This window comes from Stenella coeruleoalba, assembly GCF_951394435.1.
Source record: "Stenella coeruleoalba genome assembly, chromosome: 3".
Lineage (NCBI taxonomy): Eukaryota > Metazoa > Chordata > Mammalia > Artiodactyla > Delphinidae > Stenella > Stenella coeruleoalba.
The window spans coordinates 167,224,913-167,244,795 of NC_137148.1; the positions used below are offsets into that span (position 1 = coordinate 167,224,913).

General features: G+C 53.3%; 1 protein-coding gene across 1 annotated transcript; it reads left to right on the forward strand.

Moving 5' to 3' along the window:
* The first annotated feature begins 10,087 nt into the window (after positions 1-10,087).
* Positions 10,088-17,784, forward strand: S1PR2 (sphingosine-1-phosphate receptor 2). The gene is made up of 2 exons (XM_079915604.1): positions 10,088-10,298; positions 15,297-17,784. Exon 2 carries the CDS (start codon positions 15,339-15,341, stop codon positions 16,395-16,397), a length of 1,059 nt encoding a protein of 352 aa, XP_079771730.1. The 5' UTR covers positions 10,088-10,298; positions 15,297-15,338; the 3' UTR covers positions 16,398-17,784.
* Positions 17,785-19,883: the final 2,099 nt, after the last annotated feature.

The following is a 19,883-nucleotide window of genomic DNA, read 5'->3' on the forward strand; positions in this document are numbered from 1 at the left end:
CTGGTGGGGGGAACTAAGATCCCACATGCTGCGGTGCAAGTAAGCCCGGGCGCTGCAACTGGAAAGAAGACTGCATGCTGCAACGAAGAGCCTGCGTGCCACAACTAAGACCCAATGCAGCCAAATAAAAATAAATAATAAAAGGTCAAAAAGGAAAAAAAAAAAAGCCAAGGTAGGGATGGGGGTGGACCGTGGAAGACTTGAAGGCTTTTGTTTTGTGTTTTTGCATCTGATATATAACATATGGATATTTTTGTGAAGTATTAATGAAAACTTATGATGTGTTTCATTGTGCCTTCTATCCTTGCAAGAACTGTGGATATGTGTTTCAAACTCCACACCCTTTGCAATTTTAAAAGGTCTTTTAATTTTGTACAATTTTGTTTATTCATTTTATGTTTGCATAAGTAATTCACACACCTCGTAAAGAAAAGTCCAAAAACTACAAAAAGAAAGCTAGCGTGAAAAGTCTGTCTCCACCCTCTGTTCCCTGCCCTGCCCCCACCCACCTCTTTCCCTTCCCAGAAGCCACCACCACAACCAGCTGTGTGTCTTCTCCCAGAACCAGTTTATTATTTTACAGACAGATTTACATGTCTGTCCTGTGCAAGAGAATTTAGATTTTATGTGGTGAAGGACGGAACAGCACTTAGCTGCTTAATGATTTATTGGGCACCTACTGTGTACTGCTGGGGTAAATCCAGCTGACACCCTTGAGATACTCACAGCCCAGCGCAGAAGGTTGAAAGATCAGAATGGGGGAGGGGAGGTCTGCAGGGTCTGTGGGAGCACAGGGGAAGAACTGCTAATCTGTGGTGGCGGGGGTCTCAGAGGCAACTTTTCTGAAGCTGCAACCGGAGAGCTAAGGCTTGAGGGTCCATCAAGAGTTTGTCCAACGGAAAAAATGTGATCCGGGCTGAGGAAACAGCAGTCGCAAAAGCCAGAAGTGGGGACTGGGGGAAGGGGTGGCTGGACTTTCCTGATGGCCACAAGCTTAGTTCATTGACTCAGTCATTTATGTTGAACCCACCTCAGGGCCTTTAGTACTGTTGTTCCTTCTGCCTGGATCATACTTTTCCCAGAGCTACACATGGCTCGATCCCTCACCTCCAATTCTTTGCTCAAATGTCACCTCCTCCGAGAAGCCTGTCCTGACCACCCTATTTCAAATTGCAATCCCCACCCTTGGCCCTTCTGACTGCCTTATCCTGCCCTATTTTTTTCCCATCAGTACTTATCTTCTAACATCCTATATAATTTCCTGGGTTTTTTTTTAAGGATCTTTATCTTTTTAAAAATATTTGTTTATTTATTTATTTGGATGCATCAGGTCTTGGTTGTGGCGTGTGGGCTTCTCTAGTTGCGGCACTCGGGCTTCTCTCTAGTTGTGGCACGTGGGCTCTAGAGCGTGGGGTCTCAGTAGTTGCGGCATGCGGGCTTAGTTGCCCCGCGGCATTTGGGCTCTTAGTTCCCCGACCAGGGATCTAAGGCAGGCGTTGGAAGGCAGATTCTTAACCACTGGACCACCAGGGAAGTCCCTCCTGGGTTTTTTTTTTAATGCTTTTTGTCTGTCTCCCCTACTAGAGGAGAAATTTTGTCTCCCCCTCTTGGCAGAAATTTTGCTCTGTCTTGTTCCCTGCAGCCAGCATAGTGCCTGTAACACAGTGGGCGCTCAATACATGTTTCTTGAGTGAATTCCTTTGTTCATCATCCTAATGCAGGGGTATTACCAGAAACAGAGCCCCCCTCTCTGTCTCTTGGGTCTCAAGATCTGTAACCCCCTGAGGTCACAGGTACATAAGGTACCCAATGAATGATTATTTACCCAATGGCACTGGAGTCACATAGACAGGTTCAGATCCAGGGGCTGCTGCTAATTGGTTGGGTGTCCCTGGGCCAGTGGTTAGCACTTTCAGAGTTTGGCCCTAATTGGTAGGTGGGACACGCACAAACTCTCCCCTACTGAGCTGTGTGGAGGATGAGTTCTCTTTCCTTCCATCCTCAGTTCCCACAGTGTTTTCCCCCACCCCCACAAAGGGAGCCTGTAAGTACTTGAGTCAGATCCGTCCCTTCTCTGCTCAGAACCCTCCATGCCTCCTACAGCAAAAGCCAAAGTCCTTAGAAAAAAAGCCGAAGTCCTCATTGCAGCCCACAGTGCACTGCAGGACCTGTCCTCACTTCCTCTCACTGTCCCCCTCTATTTCCCTGTGGTTTCCGCCATACTGGTCTTCTCACCAGAACCTGTCAATCTCACACCAGCCTCAGGGCCTTTGCACTGGCTGTCCCTTGTACGTGGACCACTCTCCCCGAAATATCTGCATGGTTCACTCCCTCATCTCCTTCAGGTCTTTACTCAAATGTCACCTTCTCAGGTGACACTGGGTCTAAAAATCAGTCCCTTCCTACCCCACATATCTAATCTGCCTTCCCAGTATCATTGTTTCCAGAACTCACACCACATTCTAACAGATGACATCATGGTCTTATTTATCCTGCTTCTTGTCTGTCTCCTCCACTAGAACATCAGCTCCTGGAGGATAGAGGTCTTTGTTTCTTTCACTGCTGGGCCCCCATGCTAAGAAGGAGAAGGGTGCCAGGCACCCAGAAGGTTCTCAATACATAGTAATTGAACAAATGGAATGTAGAGAAAGCAGTTTGCACACTGTTCCCCCGCTGGCATTATTGATTGTGAGCCTTAATGAAAGGGAGGTAATGACCTGGAGACCTTCACACTGCGAGGCTCAAAGTTTGACCGTTTTGGCCCAAGCCTGGGTGGAGTCAAAGGTCGAGGTGTCCAGCCCATTCCTGTGGATCAAAGGCTCAGTTGTAGGTGACCTCTGTCCCCAATGGGCCAGCATCAGCCTTGCAGCCCGGAGAGGGTCTTTGCTGGCCACGGGCATGATAGCAATTTAGGGAGCATATATTGGAAGCTGGAGGGCCCCCCAACACCTGGCCATACCTAGCCCCCCATCACTGTGCCAGGGTTTTCACAAAGGCCAGAGTCAAGGCTGGAATGTTGGGGGGCAACCTTCAGATAGAAGATGCAGGGTATGAGTGCAGGATTGATAGGGGGGCGGTCTGACCTCTTTGGGGGAGCTGTTTAAAGTACATCGCCATCCGCTGCCAAAACATGTGCTGTTTGTTTGCAGCTCAGTTTGTGGGTGACTGCCAAACGTGTGAGGAGGAGGAGGGATCCCCATTGAGGCGTTCTCCGCCAACCCCTAGGGACGGGCCTGATTTGCGTAGATGTTTCCATTCCCTTCAGTTCAGCGTCAAAGCGGGTGCGTGGAGCAGAAAAAAAGGCGCAGAGACAGCCCCCTGGGTTTCGGCAGAGACTCAGACCCCCTCAGGGCTTGAACCCCTGGGTAGGGCACATGGGCTCTCTGGGCCTCAGTTTCCCCCTCTGTAAAATGGGGGTATAATCACCCCTTCCTCATGTTTTGTGTCAGCCTTGCACCTGTGTACACTCAGGTCACCCATTCCCTGCTCTGTCCCTGCCCCATGGCTAAGGGCTGACCCCTGCACAGGATAGCCCCCTTGTCCCCTGCCATCTGTGCCCAGATTTAGCCAAAGGCAGGCACTGAGGGTAGATTGGAGGGCGAGAAGATGGGAGAAGCCAGGGTAGTTCCCCTCATCTGCTTCTGACAGCATCTCCCACTGGACATGGCCTCCCTATTTGTTAATATGCAAGTTATCTCATCCCCACCATGCTTTGGTTTCCCATCTAGGTCACCAACCCCTGTATTAAAGCCCCTCTGTTTGAGATATGTCTGTTTTCCTAAGTGGACTTTTACTGATGTAAGGCAGTTGTGAGAGGTTTCTGTTTAAGATACAATTAAAAACAAATAAAGTCTCCCCTTTTCAGTGTACAGTTCCACAAGTTTCCACACACATATACAGTCATATAAACGCCACCACAATCAAGATATAGAGTTGTTCCATTACCAAAAAATTCCCCCACGCCTTTTTGTAGTCAACCCCTCCCTCCACCCTCAGGCCCTACGAGTCACTGGTTGCTCACTGTCCCTATAGTTTGCCTTTTCTAGAATGGCATAGAAATGGAATCCTATAGTATATAGTCTTCTGCGTCTGCCTTCTTTCCCTCATCGTGATGCATGTGAGATTCATCCATGTTGTTCTATATCGCTTGTTCCTTTCAGAACTCGAGGTTTCAAATATTATATGCCTGAGTGGTCTTCCACGTGAATATAAACTGCAGTGTGTCTATTCATCCCTCAGTTAAAGGAGCTGTTGTGAGCTTTTGATGCGCTGATATTTGCAAACAGCTTAGGACAGTAACTGGCACATGATATATGGGTCAGCTGTTATTATTATGCTGGTGGGGGGCTGAAGTGGGCCTTTGGGGTTCCCCTCTCCCCTAACTATGTACGTCTCCCTCATCTGGAAGAGACAGCCCACCCTTCCCAGGCTCAATGGGCTAAAACTGCATCTGGTGCAGATGTGGCAGGGACTGGCCTCCACCGGCAGCCTCCCCACCCCATTCCTGAAGCTGAAAGTGGACCTCAAGCCCATGGATGGACGAAACAAGGCCGCTGCAGCTCCGCTGCCTGCCAAGATCAGCATCTGGAAAGCTTCTCTGCAGCTGGGCCCCTCCCCCAGCCCTGGGGTGATGCTGAGAAAGTTGGGACCTGTCTCAGACACTTCTCCTTGTGCAGTTCCTTCTGCCAAAACCTGAGAGCTGGGGGTGGGGGGAGAGTGGAGGCCCAGAGCGGATGGAGGACAGTCCCAGACCTCATCAACTGGGGGGAGTTTACCAAGTTTGGGCTGGGGTGGGATCAGAGGTCAGAGGGTTTCCTTCACCTCTGGACTACAGAGAAGAACATTCTACATGTCACCAGTGACCGACGTGGTCCTCAGTAATAACCACCGCCCTTCTATTCCAAATCAATGGGGGAGGAATGGGGACGGGTGTCACTACGGCAGGACTGGGTCTGGGACTTGGGATGAAAAAGAGGACAGAGAGCTCTAGTTCAAATCCTACCACGGATGTGTGCCTCACTTTCCTCATCTTTAAAATGGGGTGAGGAAAAGGCAAAACTATGGGGACAGAAAAAGATCAATGACTGCCAATGATTAAGGACGGGTCGGGGGGGTAATGGATAGACAGAGCACAGAGGCTTTCTGGGCCAGCGAAACTATTCTGTATGATACTATTGATATAATGGTAGATATGTGTCATTATACATTTGTCCAAACCCACAGACTGTACAACACCAAGAGTGAACCCTCATGTAAACCATGGACTTGGGGTGATAACAATGTGTCCGTGTAGGTTCATCAGTAGTAACAAATGTGGGCTTCCCTGGTGGCGCAGTGGTTAAGAATCCGCCTGCCAATGAAGGGGACACCGGTTCGAGCCCTGGTCCGGGAAGATCCCACATGCCGCGGAGCAACTAAGCCCGTGCGCCACAACCACTGAAGCCTGCGCACCTAGAGCCCGTGCTCCGCAACAAGAGAAGCCACGACAATGAGAAGCCCGCGCACTGCAAAGAAGAGTGGACCCCGCTCACTGCAACTAGAGAAAGCCCGCGTGCAGCAACGAAGACCCAATGCAGCCAATAAATAAATAAATATATTAAAAAAAAAAGAAAGTAACAAATGTGCCACTCTGGTAGGGGCTGTTGACGGTGGGGAGGCTATGTGTGTGTGGGGCAAGGGATATATGCGACATCTCTGTACTTTCTGCTCAATTTTGTTTTTGGGGTTTTTTTGTTTGTTTGTTTGCTTTTCTTTTCTTTTTCATTTTTTTTTTTTGGCCATGCCACGCGGCATGCAGGATCTTAGTTCCCCGACCAGGGATTGAACCTGTGCCCCCTGCAGTGGAAGCATGGGATCCTAACCACTGGACCAGCAGGGAATTAGCTCTGCTCAGTTTTGCTGTGATCCTGAAACTGTTCTAAGAAATAAAGTCTATTTAAAAAAAATGGGATGATGATGATAATCATAATACCCACCTCCTAGGGTTGGAAGATTCATAGAGCCGCACCCAGCACAGTGTGTCCGTGTGAGTGTAAGCCACTATTGTCAGTGGCCCTGTAATTACTGGAGACTGCTCCAAGCCTCTTCCTTTTCTTCTTTTTCCCCTGGTTGGGAGCTCCCCAAGGCAAGGGCCCCGTTTCCTTCCTCTTCTGCTGTTCTCTCACTCAGGGATCCCCCCTAGGAATGGTTCACCTTTCCCCTTTGACACCCTGGACCATCAGGGCGTCTATGCCGGTGTTTCCCAATTCTCTAGCCCGTTCCCTCAGCTGACCCAGTGGAGACCTCATGTTACCCCAGAAGTGGGAGGTGAGGGGGGGGAGGCAGAAGTGGCTTGCTGGTGTATCTGTGTATCCCTGGGGACATCACCTTTGTCTAGGGGCCATGGTCCCCCTAACAGACGGCCGGATATGTCTGCAGCCTTGATAGTACCCCCCCACCCACAGGTCCCTGAGGGGATAGCAAACTGCTGAGCCAGCCAAGGCAAGCTGGGGGGGGGACTTCCTCCCCAGCTCTCAGATCCTCACAGAGGGCTTAGATTTCCGCTCTGATAGCTCTCTGGCGAGGAGAGGACCCAGTTTTTTTAGTACTTTGTCCTTTGTGGGTTGAACACCTGGTTTCTAGAGGTTGTACAGCTGCACTTCATTTGGGCAGAGGATTCGGTAAGGTTGTGCTGAGGTCTGAGTGGACCCCAAGATCTGGCCCGGAGCTAAGTGGACACTGAAATCTGGCTCAGGAAAAGGAGTGAATTCACTCTCTGGCTTTTCTTATCTTCGCATCAAAGCCCTGCTACCCTGTGTTAGAACGGTCTGGTTTCTTCGGTCTCCTCCAACGCACTGTCAGTTTTGGTTGGCAGAAACCAACGAGGTATCACCAGAGCTGGCACAGAGCATTCTATGTTGCATTATATAAATATATATGCTGTATACCTGTATGTAACATTAATATATTGATTAATATTCATTTCCTTATTCATAACTTAAATATGTTTATTCTTTTTTTTTTTTTTTTGCACCGACGGTACGTGGGCCTCTCACTGTTGTGGCCTCTACCGTTGCGGAGCACAGGCTCCGGACGCGCAGGCTCAGCGGCCATGGCTCACGGGCCCAGCCGCTCCGCGGCATGTGGGATCTGCCCGAACCGGGGCATGAACCCGTGTCCCCTGCATCGGCAGGCGGACTCTCAACCACTGCGCCACCAGGGAAGCCCCCAATATGTTTACTCTTAATATAAATTTATTTCATAGCAACACGTTGAATAATAGCGTAGATGTTTATTAGCAATGTTATTGTTTATTTATCTTATTGATACTATTTGTTATTATTATTATTACAGGAACAATTTTACATTAGAAGTCTGGTGATTTGTTACCTTCGATTTGATTTTTCATGTCTTTGTAAATTTTTTGAATTGGTAATATGAGCTAAAAATTTCAAACAGTCCCCCCCCACCCCCAGGGTACACCATGAAAAGTCTGGTCCCCTCTCACCTGTTCCCCTGCCACCCTCCCCGTCCCCCTCCCTGGGGGTAACCGCTGTGACGGTGTCTTGTGCCCTTCTCCTGGAGATGGCCTGTAGGTCCACAGGCAAATGTGTGTGTATTTATACAGCCCTTATAAATATATCCAGAAATGCAGGCAGGCAAACAAGCAACTGGTTTACATTGCGCTTTTTTCATCTTAACATGTTGAACACAGTTTCATATCAAGACTACTCCATTTTACTTTTTAATAGGCATAAACGGATCAACTTTAATTTCCTTCTTCAAAGTTTTGCTGTTCAACACTGCTTATGGAGTGCAGTATGCATACAGAAGAGTGTGCTGAACTTCTCCCTTTTTTTTTAATGGGTTGCATTGTCTGGGATTTAAGCATCCACAATTTTTTGGTAAATTTTCAGCTTTTCTGAGGTATCCCTGGCATGTAACATTGTAAGATATTTAAAGTGTACATCCAGGTGATTGGATATATGTATACATTGTGAAAGGAGTCCCCCCCATCTAGTTAATGAACACATCCTTCACCTCACATATTTATCTTTTTATTGTGGATGTGAGAGCATTTAAGTTCTACTCTCTCGGAAGTTCCAATTGTTTGATACAGTATTACCAACTGTAGTCACCATGCTGTAAATTAGATCCCCAGACCTTATTATAACTGAAAGTTTGCACCCTTTTACTAATCTCTCCCTATTTCCCCACCCACCACAGCCCCAGCAACCACTTTTCCTACTCTCTGTTTCTGTAAGTTTGACTTTTTCTTTTTTAATTCCACATAAAAGTGATACAATGTGGTATTTGTTTTTCTCTGTCTGGCTCTTTTCACTTAGCATAAGGCCCTCAAGTTTCATCCATGTTGTTGAAAATGACAGGACTTCCTTTCTCATGGCTGAATAATATTTCATTGTGTGTGTGTATGTATATATATATATATATATATATATATATATATATATATATATCTCACATCTTCATCCATTCATCTGTTGACAGACATTTAGGTTCCATACCTTGGCTATTGTGAATAATGCTGCAATGAACATGGCAGTGCAGATACACTTTTTTGTCATTTTGCTTTTCAACACTCTTCACTGAAGTATCATATACATATAGGGAATTCCCTGGTGGTCCAGTGGTTAGGACTCCACGCTTTCACTGCTGAGGGCCCAGGTTCAATCCCTGGTTGGGGAACTAAGATCCCACAAGCCACGTGGTGCCGCAAAAAAAAAAAAAATAGAGAGAAGACAGATAATACCCTCTCCCTCCTTTTTCTTGCACTGTCTGGGTATCAAGCAGTCTACCTTTCAATTTAATTTATTGTTGGAATAGGGCACATGTTACAAAAGTCAAAAGGTACAAAAGCATTCACAGAGTGAAAGCTACCTCCCTCCTGTCCCCTGTCCCCTATCTTTCAGTTCCTCGCCCAGGAAATTTATCAGTTTCTTCTTGCAATATTCTGGATATTCTGAGCACACACAATAGAACATCAACTCCATCGGAACAGGGAGTTTTATCTGTTTTGTTTCCTGATCTATCTCCAGCCTTTTAGTACGGTATCTGGCACATAGCAGGTGCTTACTGTATGTGGTAAGTAAACATATAAGTAAGTAAACATATAAGCAGATTACGTATTCATCTTCACAAATAGTACCCTCCTGAACATAAGTTCCACGAAGGCAAGGGCTTTTTTTCCTGTTCTGTTCACCGCTGTGCCCAGTAGGTACACCAAAAACATTTTGTTGAAGGAGTGAGGGGCGTGTTGTCTAGTCACTGATTTCACACACACGCGTCAGTAAATGAAGGTGTGCTTCATCTTTGCAGCCAGGCACCCAGATATGCCCAGGAAAAGCTGAATGAGGAAAAGAGGGAAACTAAAGAACTGGATAGGACTTCCCTGGTGGTCCAGTGGTTAAGACTCCACGCTTCCATTGCAGGGGGCACGGCTTCCATCCCAGTCGGGGAACTAAGATCCCTCGTGCCACGGCAAAAACAGAAGAAGTGGATAGAAGATTGGGCCTCAAAACTTGAAAGGCAGGACTCAGCCTGGGCCTGCTGGTCAACCATAGCGAGAGCAATCGACTGACAGAGGCAGTGGAAGCTTCTGGGTGCTCCCAGTCTTCTAGGGCAGAGGGGCCAGCGCCTTAATTCTGGGGCCTTATCAAGGCAAAAACCAATCCATTCTTTGAGGCAGGGCCTGGCACATAGTAGGAACTTGCTTATTTGTTGGATGAATACACAGTGGGCACTTAATGCCTATTTGTTGTGTTGACACTTAGTAGGTGCTTCGTGGCTCCTCGCTGAGTAAATAAAGGGGATTCCATGTGCTCCTCCAATTCCAGGCTCCCAGGGATGGGCCAAGAGTACATCTGCAATCCAAGACAGTCGTTTCAGGTTGAGGTCACCTGGCCAGGAGCGACTGGACAGCACGGGGCTGCGTGACGTCATGCGCCGACCGCTTCTCACGGGTGGGGGCTGGGAGGGGCAGGGCTGGAGGTGGGGGTGCGGACAAAGGGACCCCGCGCGCCTCCTCCCCGCCCGCCTCCTCCCCGCCCGCCCTCGCGCGCGCCCCGCTGGGCAGGCCACATCTGGAATTCATTGCTGCTGCCGCCGGAAAGGAGGCGGAGATAGGGCGGGGCAAGTGGGGGCCGAGGCGGCGCCTCTCCCGGTCCCCCTACGTCCCCGGTCCCCAGCCCCGGGACGCAGAGGAGCCCGGCGGGCAGTCCCAGCCCTAGCCGCGGCCGTCCCGGGGACGCAGACGCCAAAGCCCCTCCGGCCAGGGCAAGGACCCGGGTCGGCCTAGCCAGGTGAGCGTGCGTGGCGAGGGGGAAGCAGAAAGGGCGGGCCCTGGTCCCCGGAGGTCGCGGGATCGGAGCTAGGGGCGCCGGCCAGGGGTCGGGGGCGTCGCGGGCGCGCACGCGCCGCCCGTGCTCCTGCTGCACCGAGAGAGTGGTCATCGTGCGCCCTCTCCACGACCCCAAGAGGCCCCACTGCCTCAGCCGCGAACCCCCAGACTGAGCTCCCGCCTTCTCCAGCGGCAGGAAGTTGGCCCCGAGGAGAAGGCGGAATCCGAGCGCTTTCGGCCGGAGACTGGGAGGCTGGATGGCGTGCCCCCGGACCGGGGGTTTGGGGAGTGTGTATGGGGGAGGGGAGGACTCCCCTCTTTGCTGACTCCAGCTGGGCGAAGGCGAAAGGTGCCGCGCGCCGCAGTACCTCCAGGCCAAGGGGCGGGGCCCCAGAGGAAGGCAGTTGCCCACCTCCTCCACATCTGGTCCTCTGCCTCAGTTTCCCCGAGTTGTTCGGCTCTTCCAGTCCCCCCGCGGGGTCGTGGCTTTGTTCTGGAAGGAAACTGAACCTGACTGCGTGGCTCCGGCGTCTCTTCTTTCCCCTGGGACCCGGGGATGGGGCGTGGGTGAAGGCACCCGTGGCGCGGACCCCGCGTGGTTCCGGGCCCAGCCAAGCGTGGGAACCTCGCCCACTCCTCTGGCACGAGTTGACTCACCCGGGGATTTCCATCCCCTCTCCCGACTGTGCCCTAATCGGACGCTCCGGGCGCCACGCGCTGAGCCCACGGTCCCCCGCGTGGTGCGACACGCGTGCGGCATTCGCGGTGCAGCTGCTGCTGGGATCTGTCCCCACCTCTCCCCAGTCCTCTGGGAATATCGAGGCTGGGCCCCTGGCTGGACGCAGAGGAGCCCCCCACCCCCACTTGGAGATGTGTGGGTCACCCGCGTGTGGCTGTCGCGGGAGAGAGGAGGCGCGGCCCCAGAGGCAGCGAGTGTGGATACCGTGCATTCCACCGCCAGATAAGGAGGCCGAGACTGCAGCCCGAGGGCGGGGTCGGGTCGTGGCGCCGTCTCCACGGAGACGCCCAGCTGGGCTTCGCCTGGTGGGGGTGGCCTCCCAGCGGACCAGGGGCGTCTCCAGCCTCCCCTGCTGTTGTTTGGGCCTGGGCTGAGTTTAGGAGCCTCCGCCCTCGGGGGCCCACTGGGGCCTCGTTCGTTTGGTCATCCACCCACCCATCCATCCATCCATCCATCCATCCATCCATCCATCCTACATGTTTTCTGAGCGCTTTCTGTATGCCAGGCATCATTCCAGGGAGTGAAAACAGACTTAGTTGCTGTCCTCTGACACACATTCTACCCTGGAAACAGACAGAAAACAAGAAATACAATCATTATTGCTGAAATTGGCAAGTGCTGTGAATATAATAAAAAGATGCTGAGGTAGAAAGGGCCTAGGGAAGGCGGCTAGGATAGCCTGGTGGTTAGAGGAGGCCGCCAAACAGAAACCTGAAAGATGGGCTTTGTGGGAAGGCCATGTCAGGTGGAGAAACAGCAGAGGCAAAAACTCTGAGGTAAGAACGGGGCTGACACGTCAGAGGCCAGTGTGGTTGCAGTGGACTGACCCTGGGGGAGAGTGGGAGGAGGCGAGGTGGGCAGGGGCCAGGCCATTTTAGGTAGTGGGGAGCCATGGAAGAATCTGGAGCTGAGGAGTGACATATTGGAGCTATAAATTTAAAAGCTCCCCCTGCATGGAGACTGGCAGTGTAGAGGGCAACTGAGGGGAAACCAAGCCTAGGGGGCTGCCCTAGGGCATGGGGCATGGGACCACTGAGTGCCCAGGGGAACAGTAACCACAGGGTCTGCCTCCATGGAACTTGGGGGAGGGTCTCCTGGAAGCCACTGAGGCTTCCTCTTGCCTTCTACTCTCCTAATCTCCCCCTGAACAGTCTTGGTCTGTCTCGCTTCCCTTCCCTCCAAACCCTGTCACTTGTCCCCCTTGCTCCATTTCAGGCCTGGCCATTCCCCAGTGCTGAGCCCAGGGACGTCTTCTGGGAGGGAGTCAGGCCCTATGTTAGCCAGGCCTGGGAGCCTGACACAGGGAGGGGAAGCAGGAAAGGCCTGGGGGTGACTGTGCCAGCCCCAACCTCCAGACCCTGTTTCCTCTTTCTGGGAAGCATGAACCTGCCTTAAGCAAGGTCCTAGTGGAGAAGACGGAGGCATCGTGGGCCTCAGATTCCCCTTCTCTAATGAACCACCCCTCCTGAGGCTGCCCAAAGTGAGGATCTTCCCCTCAGGGAAGAAGACAGACATTTTGGTCAGTCCCTGGGGTACGAGGGCTGAAACCATTTCTTTCTTTCTTTTTTTTTAAATAAATTTATTTATTTATTTATTTTTTGGCTGCGTTGGGTCTTTGTTGCTGCGCGCGGGCTTTCTCTAGTTGCGGCGAGCGGGGCTACTCTTCGTTGCGGTGCGCAGGCTTCTCATTGCGGTGGCTTCTCTTGTTGGGGAGCACGGGCTCTAGGCACACGGGCTTCAGTAGTTGTGGCACACGGGCTCAGTAGTTGTGGCTCACGGGTTCTAGAGCGCAGGCTCAGTAGTTGTGGCGCACGGGCTTAGTCGCTCCACGGCGTGTGGGATCTTCCTGGACCAGGGCTCAAACCTGTATCCCCTGCATTGGCAGGCGGATTCTTAACCACTGCGCCACCAGGGAAGTCCTGAAACCATTTCTTATTTCCCTAGGAAGCGGCCATAAATCTTTCTCTTGGCTGCCAGACAAGAGAGGGGTCTGAGCGGCGGCGGAGGGGGCGGCCTTGGGACACACCCTGGGCTTCTAGCCCACCAGCAAGTGTGCTTCCCAGACCTGCGATGGGTCCTTGATTCTCAATTATGATCCCCAGGAGGGGCAGTAGGCCAGGGCCGCCTGGGGGCGTCTGGTCGGGGTGACCCAGCGGTCAGGCCGTGGTTCAAACTCTCCCCGGGGACATCCACACAGTCTTAATAATGTCCTGGAAAGAAGTGAGCTCCAACCGCCTGTAAAGGACCAGATCAGTAGTGCTAGCCATAGAGCGCCCCCAACTGGGCCAATCGAATGTCGAGGATGGAAAGCTCAGGCCAATAGGCGAATTGCTCAATGCCCTGGAATTGAAAATGAGCCAATCAGGGCGCGGGCTGTTTCTGGCCCGACGGCCGGTCTGGTAAGGCCCAGACCTGGGCCAAGCCGGCTGCAATGGGCAGAGGGCATCGGGGCGACCGGGGCTCGTCCGGCAGGGGAACAAGGAGCCTCTGTGTGGCGATCTGGGCGGGGCGACAGTCCCTGGGGATGTGCACAAGCCCTTCTCTGTTCCCAAACTAGGACGGATGTCCCTTCGCCCAGGGGGAGCAGCTGTCTCTATCGGGCCAGGAGCCAGGGCACCCCCTCTGAGGGGGTGTCCGGGACTGAGATGGCTGGACGACCCCGGAAGCCCCTCATCACTCCCAGGCTCACTGGGAACCGGCCTAACCAGCCTTTTCTGGAACGGTGCTCCTGGCACTCCTGGCGTGCACGTGGTCCTTGCTAGGCGTGTTTCCAGGGACCTGGGGAGGTCTCTTCCCACGGCCCCCCCGCATTGAACTAAAGGCTGGTCTGGAGCTTCCTCCTGGCTCCCCTGTGCCCCTCGTGAAAGGCAGTCACTGCACCAGCTCCTCTGAGACCCCGCCCCCCAACTACCAAGCTGGGGGGAGGCCATGAAGTCGGCCTCTCACCCTCTCTGCCCACGAGCATCTTCCCGCCCCTTCCCCCCACGGCTCAGTTTTCCTTGAGAGAGGGGTGACTCAGGCTTTCATGAAAGCGAATACCATTCCCCCCTCCCCCCAGGGCTTCATGCCCCCTCACCACTCACATGGCTTCGCACAGCTGCCCCATCCTCCCAGCCAGGACCTCCCAGACGGGTCTCCTGTGGCTCCCCCATCCCATCACCCCCTCCCAGCCTCCCTGCACCGGATGTGACTGAGGAGCCGGGACTCAACCCTGTTTGTTCCAAGGGCCTCACATCTGGATTTCATCTTGGCTGGGGAGGGGTGTGCCAGCGCCCTGCCCACCACGCTAGGACCCTCTGTCCCAGGGCAGGGCTAGATGGTGCTGATGAGATCAGGCTGTTGGGAATCTTGCCTGGTTGGCTCACTCAACATCCCTTACCAAAAGATTGGGAGGAGAGCACCTAGTCCCTAGCTGTGGGTGTGGCAGGAAGAGGGAAGCTAATAATATTAGCTAATAGTTATTGAGTGCCTGCTGTATGCTAAGGGTGCCTCGTGTATCGTTCAACGGGATTTTCCCATCACCCCTCTGAAGTGGGCTTTCTTCTCCCCACTGCACAGATGAGGCCATTGAGACTTAGAGGTCAAGTGTTGAGTGACTTGGCACAATATCCCACAGCGTGTCAGAGGTGGAGCGGGGTTGAACCTTGGATTGCCTGCAGGGTCTGAGTCCTTGAAAATGACGTGACCTCTGTGGTGCTCAAACCTCAGGTGTCTCCCCAAGACCTTATCTTGGGAACACGTATGGCCTCTAGGCTTAGACCCAGCCTGAAATCCAGGGCAGTGGGTGGATGGTGCTATCAGCGAGAGCATCTCACTGACCCAGGTTGGCAGGCGGCATGAGGCCTGAGGCTCCAGTGTTTTCAAGAAATGAGACAATCCCTCCAGGTCCTGGCGAAGACTCCCTCTCCGGGTAGGTGGGTAAGGCTTCCGGAAGTCCATTTTGTGTCTTTCATGCCCTTTGGGGGAGCTTCTGTTCCTCTGAAGGACACTGTAGCCTAGAGGTTATAGAGGCTTTGAAGTGGGTCTCTGAGGCTCTGGCCACTGACTAACTTTGAGGCTTTGGGAAAGTGAATTGAGCTCTCCGGTTTCCCATTTGTAAAGCAGAGATGATGATAATTCTGACTTCACGTGACAGAGTTGGGACTTGAACCACAGCCGTCCAGAGTCAGCCCAGGCAGCAGCCACGGCACTGACCCGTCTGTCTATCTTTTCTCTCTGCAGCTCTGACAGCCCCATGGCCCCAGCCGGCTACTAAGCCCCACCATGGGCAACGTGTACTCAGAGTACCTAAGCCCCAGCAAGGTCAAGGAACACTATAATTACACCAAGGAGAATCTGGACACGACGGAGACGCCCTCCCGCCAGGTGGCCTCAGCCCTCATCGTCATCCTCTGTTGCGCCATCGTGGTGGAAAACCTGCTGGTGCTTATCGCGGTCGCCCGCAACAGCAAGTTCCACTCGGCCATGTACCTGTTCCTGGGCAACCTGGCTGCCTCAGACCTGCTGGCGGGCGTGGCCTTCATAGCCAACACTTTGCTCTCGGGCTCTGTCACACTGGGGCTGACACCCGTGCAGTGGTTCGCCCGTGAGGGCTCCGCTTTCATCACGCTCTCCGCCTCTGTCTTCAGCCTCCTGGCCATCGCCATCGAGCGGCACGTGGCCATCGCCAAGGTCAAGCTCTACGGCAGCGACAAGAGCTGCCGCATGCTGCTGCTCATCGCGGCCTCGTGGCTCATCTCGCTGGTTCTCGGCGGCCTGCCCATCCTTGGCTGGAACTGCCTGGGCCACCTGGAGGCCTGCTCCACCGTCCTGCCACTCTACGCCAAGCCCTACGTCCTCTGCGTGGTGACCATCTTCTCGGTCATCTTGTCAGCCATCGTAGCCCTGTACATCCGCATCTACTGTGTGGTCCGCTCCAGCCAGGCCGATGTGGCTGGCCCGCAGACACTGGCCCTGCTCAAGACGGTCACCATCGTGCTGGGCGTCTTCATCTTCTGCTGGCTGCCCGCCTTTAGCATCCTCCTCCTGGACTATGCCTGTCCTGTCCGGGCCTGCCCTGTCCTCTACCAGGCCCATTACTTCTTTGCCTTTGCCACCCTCAACTCACTGCTCAACCCTGTCATCTACACATGGCGCAGCCGGGACCTGAGGCGGGAGGTATTACGGCCGCTGCAGTGCTGGCGGCGGGCAGCAGGGGTGCAAGGGGGGCGAGACGGGACCCCGGGCCACCGCCTCCTGCCTCTCCGCAGCTCCAGCTCCCTGGAGAGGGGCACACACATGCCCACATCACCCACGTATCTGGAGGGCAACACGATGGTCTGAGGGGCAAGTGGGCTGACAACCAGGCCACCACAGCAGAGGGCTCCATGGAGAGGCACCGGGTGCCCTGGGACAGAGACATGGGGCTGCCAAGCAAGATGCCCCCATTCCACAGACCTGGGTGATGCTGACGATATTTCACACCTGGGCTGGCTGACTGAGGCACTGACCAGGTGGATGGCACAACTGCAGCCGGGTCCTGGAGGCCAGCGAGGTGGCTGGAGTGACCTCTTCAGAACTGGATCGTGGGGAGGGCCGGGTGGGGGGCAGACCTGGAAAGAGCCCAGGTGACAGCAGGCAGGTGCTCGAGAGGAGCACAGCGCAGGGGCAGTCTGAGCCTCCGCCCTGTGCCTGACTTCCCTCTCTGAATTTAGCCCCCTTGCCACCTTCTCTTGTGGTTCCACTTCCCTAGAACCACTGTCCTGAGGGGCTGGAGACCTCCTCCCTGACCGTTCTGGGCGGCCCTGGCTAACAGTTCCCGGGCTCAAATCCACAGCTTCCCCAAATTTCACCAGCTGCCGCTTTGGCAACTTCTTCCCTTTCTTCTGACTCTCGTGAGTGAGATGCCAGGAAAGCACGTGGCGGTGGGGAACTAACCCCCATTCTCAGACCTCATTGGCCAATTGCACTATTCGGGGCACAGAGGAATCATCCAGGGCTAGAAAAACCGGTCTGGGGGCCTGAAGAGGGCTCTGGGCCTCCCAGTGGGGCAGGGTGGAATTGGAGAAAGTTCTAGGGGAGCTGTTGGTACAGGGCCCCAGACCCCCAAAAAACAACCACCCCCAAACTCTCTCACCTCCAGACCCAGCCGAGGTACCAGATCTCATAAGGCAGGGCAGCCTTGAGCCCGCCGTGCCTCCTTTCAGGTTGCATTGAACGGAGCATGGGGGTAGGGGTGCCGAGGACAACTGTGGGATGCCCTCCTGTTGCCCGCTTCAGAAGGACTTTGTTAAATTCTGTGGACAGATGGAAGGGACATTGCGGTACAAATGTATATTTATGTGTGTCTGTCAGTGTCTGTGTGTGTGTGTGTGTGATGTCTGTGATCCCTTCTGCTCACCCTGTTACCCCAGAATCGATGCTATTTTGTCTCCCCACGTCTGTGTTGAAGCTACCAAAGAGGGATCTGGTCCCCGCACAGACTCCTTTGTAATTCCTTGCTTATGTCCCCACTTGAGAGCTGGGGTGCAGCTCACCTGGGGGAAGGAAACTTCACGCCTCAAAGTGATTTCTCATGACTGCAAAGGCTGGGAGAGGGGAATCTCTGGGGGGGCAAGGAGCCAGTCGGGGGCTTGTCTCCCCTCATACAGCTCCCCGGATGCCCCTCGTGCCTGAGACCCAGGCCCAGGCCAATAAACGGTTCAATGTCTCTTCCTGGTGGTTGTTGTCTTTTTAGGCTTAAGGTGGCAGTTCCCCTATTAGCATCCTGTGGCTGGGGGTGGATGGGACAGGGGAGGGTGGCTACTGCTCAGACAATTCATCCTTTGCCAGCCTTTCCTCGGTGCCCCCAGTCCTGGCCCAGCCAGAGACAGGATTGCAGTGGCTTCTGAGAAAACAGGGTCAACACTGACTTTCTCCCTAGGGTAGTTATCTGGCCCCTCCCAGTGATTAATTAGGCCCAGGACCTCCATGCTATCCTTCAAAGAGAGAGCCTGGCGGGCGGTGGGGGCCCCCTCTTCTTCATCCCCAGTACACATCCCTCCTGGGGAGCTAGAGAGATGGTCTTGGGAGACAAAGGCCCAGATACCGCTCTAAAGCACAGTGTTCCTGAAAGGAATGGCCCACCCTCCTCAAGCACTTTCCAGGCAGGAAGACAGAATCCTCAGGAGGCTGGAGTTACTATAAACTGCTTTTATGGAGATGTGGGTTCAGAGAAGTTAAGTGAGCTGCTCAGGGTCACACAGCCGGTTGGGCCAGTGCCTGTCTGGATTTGAACTCAGGCGGGCTGACTCTAGATCCTGCCAGCTCCATCACTGGGTCAGAGAAAAGATCCTCAAACCCCTCTTTGCCATGGAAGGAGTGAGGAGTGTGGACTGCCAGCCTCCACCGGCAACAGCAGGATCCAGGATATGCCCAGCTGGGATGCAGCTGAAAGGTGGGTCCCTAGCTCGGCTCCAGAGTGACCCTCCCTCCTTTGCCCACAGGCACAGGGCCCAGCGGCTCCTTTGAAGATAGATCTGGAGCTTTGATGGGGAACCCAGGCCCTGAAGCTCCGCCCAGCAACACCAGCGCAAAGCTGGGGCAGCCAGCTGAAGCGAGGAGTGGGGCAGACGGTGGCCAGAAGCTGAGACCCACACCCCCCATCGGAATTCCCCTTCCTCCAGCAATTCAAAGACAACCTCTGGAAACCTGAGCCCTCGCTGGGATTGGGAGGAGGAAGAAGCACAGGCCAGGCCAGAGTCAATACATTTCCCGCAAACACCCACATGCTTCCTTCACCTGCTCCTTCAGGCATCCGCTCAAATGCCATCTCCTCAGAGAAGCCTGCCCTGACCACCTTCTTCCCTCTATCTAGCCCCTCACCTTCTTACCACCTGGCGGTGTAATACACATCGGTCTACTTCTCCCTAATTAAAATATTTACTTTTTTTTTTTGGCTGCACCACACAACACGTGGGATCTTAGTTCCCCGACCAGGGATCGAACCTGCGTCCCCTGCATTGGAAGCACAGAGTCTTAACCACTGGACCGCCAGGGAAGTCCCTTTTTTATTTAATTATTTTCCTAATTAAAATATGAACACCTTGCAGATAGGACTGCATCCTATTCACCACCATCTCTAGCATCTTTCTTAGTACTTGGCACGTTCCCACCAAAGGACCTTAGCACCTGCTGTTCCTTCTGTTGGGAATGATCTTCCTGCAGACATCTTTGTGACTCTTCTCTCCTCCTTCAAGTCTGTATTCAAATATCACACGCTGGGTGAGGTCTCTGGCCATGAACACAATTTTTTTTTTATCCTATATACCTCCCTTGCTACTCGCTCATACGCAACACATTTCGCTTCTTTATCTTGTTCATTTTATTATTATTATATTTTTGGCCATGCTGCGCGGCATGTGGGACCTTAGTTCCCCAACCAGGGATCAAACCCATGCCCCCCGCATTGGAAGCGCAGAGTCTTAACCACTGGACCGCCAGGGAAGTACCTGTCTTGTTCATTTTCTATTTCCCCTTTAGAATGCCAGTCCCATTCTAAATGCCAGACAGCAGGAGTTTTTGTCTGTCTTGCTCTCTGAATGGCCTCAGTGCTCAGAGCAGTAGCCAGCTCACAGTAGGTGCTCAATAAATGTTGAATGAATGAAAGCCAAAGCAAATGGGTGAATGTTAAGTGCTGTGAAGAAAATAAAATAGGAGAAGCAACAGTTTTAGGGTACTGTATTCTGAAGGGAAGGCATTATTATAGGCACTCTGACAGAGAAAGAAACTGAGGCACAGAGAGGTCAAGTAATGTGCCCAAGGTCACGGAGCATGTGAGTGGAGGGGTCT